This window comes from Lytechinus pictus, chromosome 10, assembly GCF_037042905.1.
Source record: "Lytechinus pictus isolate F3 Inbred chromosome 10, Lp3.0, whole genome shotgun sequence".
NCBI lineage: Eukaryota > Metazoa > Echinodermata > Echinoidea > Temnopleuroida > Toxopneustidae > Lytechinus > Lytechinus pictus.
The window spans coordinates 584,985-596,457 of record NC_087254.1 but is presented as its reverse complement, the minus strand read 5'-3'; the positions used below and the strand labels follow the sequence as shown (position 1 = coordinate 596,457).

Below are 11,473 nucleotides of genomic sequence, written 5' to 3'. Positions count from 1 at the left end.
TTTGTAATTTAGGTCTTTATCATATTTCATATATTCTTGTTTTTCATGAGCATTATTTAGATCATCAAAGCGCTGTTGTCATCAAGATGATCATTTATATTACCAGGAACGTCGTGACCACCATAATGATTTCGATGGTAATGGTAATGATGGCGATCACCAATGATTATGAAATAAAATGTGTGCATGCATACATCTAGCTTGATGATGATGATGACATTGATGAACGAGATGGTTTTAGAATAATTGATTTTTATTTTGAATTACCAAGTTCATTATCGTTATTTATCATCATAGTCATCATCACAACCACCACTACCACCACCACAATCATCATCACTATCACCATCATCACCATCATCACCATTATGGCTATCATCATTATCACCATCATTATATATCATGATCATCTTCATCATATAATGGTAATTATCATCATAATCGTCATCATCATTATCACTATCACCATCATCACCATTATGACTGTCATCATTATCACCACCATTACATATCATGATCATTATCGTCTTCATCGTATAATGGTAACTATCATCATAATCATCACAATCATCATCTTCATAAATATCACCATCACTACTATCATGGTAATTAATCAACTAATCATCATTATGCCATGATCATCATGATCACAATTACGATCGTTTCATCAAGGCTTCGTTAGGTTCACACTCTTAAAATAGTTGGGCAAAAAAAATGCCAAACTTTTAACCAACCCAGGGCAACATAGTGTCCACACAACTATTGGTTAAAATCTGCCGATATTGGGTAATAAAAACTAATAATTGTGTAATAAATTTGCTTAATTGGATAATGATTGCCCAGAATAATAATGTTTTTACCAACACATACATTACCCAAACACAGTGGACACTGGACAGTATGTTGCCCAACATTTTAAGTGAACAGTATATCAGCACTTCGTACTTTCGGTAATTTCTAAATACTTCGTTTAATCAATAAAAAAGGAATGAAATAGAAACTCCATTCAATGTCAAAGAAAAACAATATCGATCAATATTAATAAGCATGTTTACATTTAATAAGAATGAAAATAGAAACACAAAGGCGATTCATTAATAGGCCCATCGTGCATGATATTCATTATTCTGAGTATCCAATCTTCAAGTACAAATATGTTCTCCGTCACAGGAAGAAAATGTGAAACAAACCAACTTAAAAAAAACGAAGAATGTTTAATTATTCCACTATAACGAGTTTCAGTTTTATTTCTTCAGATATTGACGTAAATGATGCAAGGACAAATACCTTTTTGTTGTTTAATTGGTTTGTTTCTTGTTTAAACAATAAAAAAACTTTCGGAAGAAGCGATCTAAATCTACCAGGTGGGTGTTTCATAAAACTGTTGGTAAGATACGAATGACTTCACGAACGACTGGTGATCCTTTCTTGTGGTCCGTGTTATCCCTGTGTAATTGAGTTATGACCTAAAACATGTTCCAGTCGTGCGTAAAGTCGTTCGTAACTTTACGAACAGCTTTATGAAACACCCACCAGATATAAATATGGCAAGACGTCTGTACACAAACCTTGAAAATAAACTGTTTAGTTTGTCCCATTAGAATACCTTGAATGTTGAGAAATTTTTTTATCAAAAGTACTGTAACGTAGTATACCGGATGAGTTTCAATTGTTAAAGAACATCTGGGGCCCGTTGCAGAAAGGGGTGCAACCAATCGCAACTGTAGAAATCATGCGTAACTTGATTTTCAACCAATCAACAGCGCGCATTTTTGACTTGCGTTTAAACACAACTCTTTCTGCAACAGGCCCCAGATAACCTGATGTATGATTTCAACATGTTCTTAAGTGCAAAGTCAGTAACAGAGGAACATATGTGTCCTGTCCTGCCAACCCAATACCAACAATAAGTAGACAAAAATGAATGATGAGATTTTGATTTGATTTGATTTGATTTGATTTATTTTATTTCCACATTTCTAAACAAAAAACAAAGAATATACAAGTATAACATTTTTTTTCAATATTACATAATAAGCAAATATTTTTTTAAACATAATGAATAATGCACATAAATCATTATAAAATATCAACTGTACTGTGAAATTATATATCTATATGCATTTTCTTTAATTACTGAACATATATATATAGAAATGTGGGAGACCTCCATCTTAAGCTTGGAGCTTGAAAGCGATGGAGGCCTCGAAATTTTCATTGAGCTTGAAAATTCACACTTCCTACATGTCTTAAGCTTTAAAATGATATAATTATATAATATTGACTGGCCTTGAGGGGAACATCAAATATATTGCCAGCAAAAGAATCATATTGGCCCGAGTCTTTAGACGAGGGCAATATGGGTCATTTAAGGGCAATATATTTGATGTTCCCCGAAAGAAGAGCTGGTCAATATTTTTATTATCATCCAAATCAGATATCTAAAGCAAAAATCATGATAGTGGGGATATTTCTTTTAAAAATAGAGTTCTATTGTGTCATGTTAATATCGGTCTAGGCTCTACACTTTACCATTATGACGTACTTGCAAGCGCTCGGATCCAGCGTTGTCTTTATTATGACGTATATTGTTGGTGCGCGGATCAGTATGAAGCGTATCTCTTCATACGCATCCTCAAAGTCCCGGATGTGAGACCAGGGAAAATACAAAGGTATATTTTGCATCGTCTCTGCGCTGCATGCAAAGTCAATACGCGCATTGAGACCGAGGAAAATACAAACAATATACCTATCCCTCCCCAATATTCAGAAAATGTAGGGCAATACGGTTTTGTAAATGACCAGCTCAGATGTCTGATACGGGTGATAATATGTTATATTTGACCAACAATAACCATTACAAGTACTTGATTGAATGTAGAGGAAATTCAGCTTTGGGGTTCATTTAAGCACGAGATGTGCATACTGTGTAATCTCAGTGAAACTTCCAAGCAGTCCGAACAAGTAGTGTCCAAGAAACTCTTGTATCTTATCTTTTATTCAACTTCACGACTTCAAATCTTCACAGTATGAAAAAGAAGAATTGCCCTTTCAGATAAGCCCTTTTTAGACTTAATTACTATTTTGGCTAATTACGAAGAACCTTACCTGGCGACTTATAGGTGGTTTGGGGGTGGTAGGTCACACATCATGTAGTATAAAACGATCACTTGTCGTGCGTTAAGTCATTCGTAATTTACGATCAGTTTTATGAAATGCCTGTCAGGCGTATAAGATTGAAATCGCAAGTAGCATCATAACGTCGACAAAGAGGAAAAAAATATATCGCCTATGATAAAAACAACAGTTACATTTATATATCGCTTGTTACACCTTGGTTCTAAGCACGTTGCATTGCAATGTTATTATCCCGGTCATCGGATCATGGCACGCAATGTGTGCACTTTCTCCGCTCCATGGGGAGCTTTCCAACAAGACTTCCAAGACTCGATTGCAAGGCATACGACATGAGTTTTCGCTACCGGGTACCTATTTAACACCTGGGTGAAGAGTGGCAAGGTGAGGATTGACGCATTGTCAAAGGTCGCTGTATGCCGCGGCGGGATCCGCACACACGGCCCTCCCTCTCAGCGTTGTGGCCCAGTTGATCAGTCTCCGGACTTTGAAACAGAGGGTCGTGGGTTCGAATCCCAGCCATGGCGTAATTTCCTTCAGCAAGAAACTGATCCACAATGTGCTGCACTCAACCCAGGTGAGGTAAATGGGTACCGGTAGGAAGTTATTCCTTAAAAAGCTGTGTGCGCTATGAACGCCTAGCTTAGCCGGGTAATATATGAGCGCCCTGAGCACCTAACAAGGTGGATATGTGCGCAATATAAATACCCTATATCAATTTTGAACAATAGAAAAAATAAATGATGATTGTATTATCAATAATGAGAGCTCAGTCGATATAACGGGGTCAAGATTCCGGCGACCTGTGGGTTCATTTCAGTTAGTGCTCTAATGGCCTTAGGTAATGCATCTATGCTAAATACCAGGTCCCACAGATAAGTCGTCTGGTTGTATACTTACACAGATTCATAATTTAACAATCAGCAGCTACAATCAATATCACCGGCACATGAGATCGATACCTTACGAAGTAAACATGGTGGAAAAAATCAGAGATAAAATCAGGGATCCAAGCAAAGAGGGATTGATACCAATAGTACAGCCTCTTGAAAGATGAATGCGTGATAATGGTTCACTATTTCAGTATTAATCAGATGCAGATTCACACATTCATGACATTCACAGTTGACTAGAACAACAGAGACTTTTTCACGACAATAGAGACCTGCCACACGGATGCTTGTAATAATGGCAAGAAGGTGTTGTAAATAGTATTGATTTGAAAACTAAATCACATTCCATCGTTAGACGTTTCCATATGACTTCATGGTGTCGTTGGCAGGGTTCATCAACTCGTTATATGTTGGCGGCGGTTGATCGGGTAGTTCTTCCGCAGGGGCCGATGGTTGTAATGTCTGTTGAGCTGGAGGATACTGGTTGACACCGGATTGAGCCGGTGGGTACTGGCCAATACCTGGTTGAGTTGGTGGGTACTGGCCGATACCTGGTTGGGCTGGTGCGTAATGGATCGGACCGCCTTGAACCGGTTGAAAAGTCCCAGCTTGCTGGTGAGGTTGATATACGTAGACCTGTTGATTCCCTCCTCCCTGGATAGCGGGTGGTTGCACTACCCCTACCCCTGCACCTGCGGTGTTTGGGGCGATGACTGTTGTTGTTGTTCCAGAAAAAGACGTGACTGGCACATTCGACATGGACCGCTTGGCGTAGCGACACCAATAGATGCTAAGCATCATAAGGATGACTCCAATAACCAGTAGTGCTATACCTGCATGCATCTGCCTTCTCGCCGACTGTCGAAACCCGGTAAAGATGTCGCCTGATAGACCACTTCCAGCCGTCGATCCTATTCCTACGTTGACTGCCCCAGCAAACATGATCATGAAAGCAATCATCCCCAGATATATCGCGCAGGGAAATGCACGTTTAAAACATGACACATCTTGCTGATTTGTGTTCACTGTTGTTTGCGTTTGCGACAAACATTGGCTCGTACTAGTTGCGGCCATATTCTTTCAGAATATACTTGGTGTAAAATAAACGCACAGTCTGTCCCTTCCGTTGACCACCTCTACAGTGCTCTGGCTTTATACCTGAAAATAAGAATAAGATAGAAAAATAGCATGCGGGAACAATTAGCAAAATAAAATCATAAACAAAGACCGAATATGAATGTTATCGTTGATAAAGAGCAATTTTATATAAATGATCGGCGATCGAGAGGGAGGGGGAGGAAGTAAATGGGGAGACGTGCCCTCACTCACCCCCCCCCCCCCTCCGCTAGAATTTGTACAACAATCTATGGGAGATGGTCGTCTCGTCCCGCCCGCCCATCACCGTGCCCTCCCGCGAATTATCTTATGAAATCACTGCGCGTGCATATAGGGCCATTTATGAATTCCATCAGGTTTTTTTTTATTGTGATGATGATTTGACTACGTTTCTTATTATCTGATAAATAGATGTCACAAGTTTACATGTAATTCTTGATTATGAAAATCCGCCTTTTCCTCAAACAGCTGCTCGACTGAATACCTAAATACGGGACATTAATTCATAACTCGAAGCTTAAAAGTGCCACACATATTATGTTCAGATAATCATCTCGTCGTGTCTACATGACATACTCTTGGAGAGATGATCAGATTACGAGATCTCGGATCTCGTCATGATCCGAGATCTCGTCATGTCTACATCCGTTTGGAATTTGGAGAGATGATCAGATGACGAGATCTCGGATCTTGTCATGTCTACATCCTTTTGGAGAGATGATCAGGATTAGCTGTACATATAGCTCCTATTAGGGATATTTTCAAGGACTATCTCTGTGGGAGTATCCCAGATGCATGTCTCAATAAAATAACGTGAGCTCGATCGAGCCGCAAAATGAAAGTTTCAATATGCTGAACGGATAACGGGGCATCTTCAAACTTGGGAATACTTTTGGTAAATCTTAAAATATAAACTTAACTTTCAAATCAGCGAAAATGAAGATTTGAAAGAATCCCGGGGGCCACTTACATTGACGAGTAGATACCATGCGCAGGCGCGTAGCCAGGGGGGCGGTGGGGGCGGTCGCCCCCCAAAAAAAACGTCCCCAAAAAGAAAAAAAAAGGGAAAAAAGAGAGGAGAAAAGGAAAAGGGAAGCGAGGAAAGGGAAGAAAGGTAGCTTTGTGTTGTTTTTTTCTTTTTATTCTTTTTTTTTCTCAAAAGAGAAACTCCTTCACTCTTGCTCTAAATTTATGATGATGAATTTTGCTTCCGCGCTGCGCGCGGTTAAATGAAAATATTGAAGATCTCCATTGTTTCCCCAACCCTTTCTCTAACCCTGTTTTTCCACCTCAGCTATATGTGTTTATTGCCAGTTAAAGTTTAAATGTATACATTAGGGCATGGAATTAGAGTAAGGTTAGGCCGAAGTATATGAAGTTATCTTTTTTTTTAATTGATCGCGCAACTTCTGGTCGGATCGGCTCCGGGCGGGTAAAATCTTTATATCAATTTCTGCCGTCACCTCCATAAAGTCAACTTCTCCCGCTTTTCAGCTCATTACTAAACAACCATAATTTTTGGGGCAAACAGGTTCCTAATCCAAAAAGAGGAAGGTATAAAATTCGTATCGTATAAAGGTATTAAATAAAAAAAGTTCAATATTTTTTATCAAATTCTATTCAACTTTATGTCATTTCCCTGTACATTCATCTCCTGTCCTGTTTTTCGCCCTCAGTTTGAAATTTTGAATGACTCTTAAGTTTCTTTATAATTCAAAATGAAGCGCTTCAGGATAAGTCAAAGAAATTAGGCATCCTTTTTATATAATTTCAATAAATCACAGAAGTTTCAACTTTTTGCGCACTATTTTCCTTTTAATGAAGTTCAATAATCTTAGAAAATTAATTGAATTAGAGCCGATGTGGTATTGGAGATATCTGCATTATTTTGATGAAACATCCGCCCTTTGAAATTTTAGAGTTTCGTTGCTCTGCGCGGGGGGGGGGGGGAATATCTTCCTCCTGGCATATACACTTCTTCTCCTCTGTTTTGCGAGTTAAAGATATGCACTGTCGCTAAATTGCTTGTAATCAAATCTGATCTTTCCAAGGGAAGTATTCAATATATGTTTGAGAATACCCTTTTCTCGGGACCCTTTTCATGGCAAAAAATTGATAAAACGCTTTAGCTTCCGCACTTCGCGCGGGGTTATTATCATTTTAATTTCCTCCATTGTATTCCTTTTTTGTGCGTTCACAATCTTTTTTGAAAACAAGGTTCATGAAAACCAGGTTCAAAATCACAATATAGTCAACTGAATTGGAGCTGATATAGATACTAGAGACAAGAAAGACGACTCCTTTTCATTTTAATTTATGAAACACCAAAAGCTTCGCGCTTCGCGCGGGAGGGGGAATCTCCCCCTCCCAGCACCCACCCTCTAGGGAGCGCGCTTCGCGCGCTCTGTAAGCGTTGGCACGCTTCGCGTGCATTTACCGCCACCTCCAAAATGAAATCCTGGCTACGCGGTTGACCATGTGCGACCAAAAAAAAACACGTAAAAAGGATGTCTTTTTCAAGATAGGGCACGTTACGTACGTAACGTAATAAGGGTGTCAAAAACGCTAAAATAATTTTAAAAGGGTATATATTTTCGCTAGGAAAGGTACGTGTTTAGGGTCAAATTAGCGAGGGTTTAAAAAATTAAGACTAAAAATTTTATAAAGGATGTACTTTTTGCCCAAAGAGTAAACAATATGTGTCTAGAGTACGATTTGCGCGAGGTGTGGGAGGTGGGGCAGTACTTAACCCAATGATGTAGGTAAAGGTAAAACCGACGACCGTCGTCCGTGACATAACATTGAAATATCGCTGTACTTGTTTAGGGGTTCAATCACTAGCGTACCTACGGGGGGGGGGGCAGGGGGGGCACTCTGCCCCCCCTGACGAGTCACAACCAATGCAAAAGACGTATCTTTGCCCCACCTGACGGGCTTGAAAAACCTTTTTTGCCCCCCCCCCCTGACGAGCTTGAAGACCTTTATTGCCCCCCTGACGAGCTTGAAGACCTTTTTTTTTTTTTTTTTTTTTTTGCTTGTCAATTTTTTTCTGGTACGGAATCCTTTATTAATTTTGTGATCGAAGACCTTTTTTTTTTTTTTTTTTGCTTGTCAAATTTTTGGGCGGACGGTTTTGCCCCCCCTGTGGAAAATCCTAGGTACGCCACTGGGTTCAATTCAGGGAATACTTGCCAATATTGTTTAGTTTCCAATACTTGTTTAGGGTAGGGTTAGTTTCCAATACTTGTTAAGGGTAGGGTTTCACACGCCAATACTTGTTAAGGGGTACACCGGGGGGGGGGTACATTTTCAGAATATGGAAAATACGTGTTTAGTGTGCTTTTCGAGACCCCATGGTCACGCATGGTATCCATGGTCAATGGAAGTCCCCCCCCCCCCCCCCCGGGAAAGAATACATGGACTCGGTACGAAAAATTGCAGCTACTGCGTTTACAAAGTGGACGGGACACCATGCTCATTTACAAACGCACACAAAAAGGGACATGTATAACGGTAACTTACGGCTAGTTTGCAGGCAAAGACCCTCATTCGAACTTTGATCAACAAGTGTGCCTCCACGCAAAGACTAGCACATACAAAACTTGCTGTTCGCCTTCAGTACACAAGGCATGAGTAGGCTGCACATTCAGACCCTTAACTCGAGCGAAGGGTTTGCCCAGCAGACTAACTTATGGCATGCAGTGATAAGGGTGTCACAGTTGAAAAAAAATCATGAAAAGGAGATAACCTTAACCTACACTTTTCAAAAGCACCAATTGGGAAGGGGGAAAGATATGCCTAGACATTTCACTATTATAAAAAATATTCGGGAAGCATTATTCAGTGGAGAAAACGTGGTACTCTGACTTCGGAGCAAGATTATTTGTTCAGGCGGTCCTTACAGTCGCAATGACAGTGCCCCCCCCCCTCCCCGTCTGGTGTTCCCAAATGTCAAATATAGGCCTATACCCCCCCCACCCCTTATATCCATTTTCACATCCCGCAATTATTCATGTTTAATATCACTCACCTTAAATATTGATCGAATTATTATTTTGTGTCCACAAGCTATGAAGAAGTTGCCACTATATAGACTCACCATGCAGTGCTGACAAAAACTACACAACGAAATGTAGTCACGAAGTCTTATTGTCCAATACATCTATGGTGAATGGAAAAGATTTTCATTCTCATATATTGGCTTCCATGGAAAACACACATTATACACGGATGTAGATTGTGCGCGGATGTAGATGGAGGCACGTACTTCCCGTACGCGGGTACGCGCGTTTCCGTTTTACACCCTGGCGAAGGCATTTTCCGCAAAAATAGCCACAAAGCGACTAGTGAAGAGTCTGCACACGTCGCTGGTTGCAGCGTGCGACACAGGCGAGCCCCACACCACCGGATGCAATCTGCACAGTTACTGATCAGAGCATAGAGTTCCTCGGCACTTCATGTACAGAGAGCAGTCATATGAGTAAAATCCGAACATGCTTTTGCAGTTACGTTTTTTTTATGAAAAGTTATGAAAAAGTTTTTTTTTTCTAAATATAAATTATCAACTAAATGAATAGAATGACAGACAAAATAAAAATAAACAGATACATATAATAGAAAGAAAATTGAAGTTTGATGGATTGAAACACTTAGATGCCGAAAGATAGATATAGAAGACTGATAAATAGATAGAGACATAGATAGATAGATAGATAGATAGATAGATAGATAGATAGATAGATAGATAGATAGATAGATAGATAGATAGATAGATAGATAGATAGATAGATAGAAGTAGAGAGAGAGGGAGAAAGACAGAGAGATGGATAGATAGATAGATAGATAGATGGGGGGAGAGAACTTGAGAGATGGAGAGATGTTATAGATAGATAGGGTATCTGGACAACTACCCCCTGGACAATCACCCCCCGGACAACTACCCCCCGGACAATTACCCCCCTAGGACAATTACCCCCCGGACAATTACCCCCCGGACAATTACCCCCTGAGGACAACTACCCCCCGAGGACAATTACCCCCCGGACAATTACCCCCCGGACAACTACCCCCGGACAACTACCCCCGGACAACTACCCCCCGGACAATTACCCCCTGAGGACAACTACCCCCCGAGGACAATTACCCCCCGGACAACTACCCCCCGGACAATTACCCCCCTAGGACAATTACCCCCCGGACAATTACCCCCCGGACAATTACCCCCTGAGGACAACTACCCCCCGAGGACAATTACCCCCCGGACAATTACCCCCCGGACAACTACCCCCCGGACAACTACCCCCGGACAACTACCCCCCGAGGACAATTACCCCCCGGACAACTACCCCCCGGACAATTACCCCCCTAGGACAATTACCCCCCGGACAATTACCCCCCGGACAATTACCCCCTGAGGACAACTACCCCCCGAGGACAATTACCCCCCGGACAATTACCCCCCGGACAACTACCCCCCGGACAACTACCCCCGGACAACTACCCCCCGGACAATTACCCCCTGAGGACAACTACCCCCCGAGGACAATTACCCCCCGGACAACTACCCCCCGGACAATTACCCCCCGGACAACTACCCCCGGACAACTACCCCCCGGACAATTACCCCCCGGACAATTACCCCCTATATAGACAAAGGGAGTGCACAGAGTCATACGTCGGCCGTACGTTTGACGTAAGAAGTACTCAAGGCATTCTCGAGTATCTTGGAATCAAACGCCGTAGGAAAGCTGTAAAATTGAGCTCCATCCATAGGCGGATCCAGGGGGGGCGAGGGGCCCGCCCCCCCCCCCCCTATCGGCAGAGCAAAACAAATGAAGAAAAAAGGGGGAAAGAAAGAAAAAAGAAAAAGAAGGGGAAAGAAAGGAGGAAAAATAAGAGTTAAAATAAGAGGGAGACGAGTGAAAAAAAAAAGGTCAGGGGATGACTTGGAAAATGATAAAAAAATATATTTCATGTCACTATATTAATTTTTTCGCTCGCGCTTCGGGCTCGCATAGCCTGTTCGATGAGATACACATCTTGCTAAATAGGCTGATATGTAGCTTAAAATGTCAAGTTTTGAAGTCGATTTTACAAAGCATATTTCAGCTCGGACATTATTCATAATTTTGTTTGATTTACAAACTGATTTTTAAGTGCTCTGTTAAATGTCCGTTTTATGGTGTGAATATAACTTGCAGCTTGCGCTATGCGCTCGCATTATTTGATTTGCCAAATTATATAACAAACTACTTAAAACCCCCCTTTTATGACAGTTTACCAAAAATTTCGTCTTACGATTTGCGCTCGCATTTTTGTTAAAGATATAT

At 41.0% G+C, this 11,473-nt stretch overlaps 1 protein-coding gene across 2 annotated transcripts; it reads right to left on the bottom strand.

Annotated features, from left to right (window-relative positions):
• Positions 1–1,971: 1,971 nt before the first annotated feature.
• On the bottom strand, positions 1,972–9,375 carry LOC129268969 (uncharacterized). Of its 2 annotated transcripts, none has more exons than XM_064106028.1 (2): positions 9,175–9,375; positions 1,972–5,186 (listed from the first exon to the last, which is right to left on the bottom strand). In XM_064106028.1, the coding sequence occupies exon 2, from the start codon at positions 5,100–5,102 to the stop codon at positions 4,380–4,382; it is 723 nt and encodes a 240-aa protein (XP_063962098.1). In that variant the 5' UTR covers positions 5,103–5,186; positions 9,175–9,375; the 3' UTR covers positions 1,972–4,379. The 2 variants fall into 2 exon arrangements, with proteins under 2 accessions (XP_063962098.1, XP_063962099.1); XM_064106029.1 differs by having other exon boundaries at positions 9,244–9,375.
• Between the last annotated feature and the right edge of the window lie 2,098 nt (positions 9,376–11,473).

Excerpts from the sequence above, each read along its gene's own strand:
- LOC129268969 (XM_064106028.1), bottom strand. The coding sequence starts at position 5,102 with ATGGCCGCAACTAGTACGAGCCAATGTTTGTCGCAAACGCAAACAACA.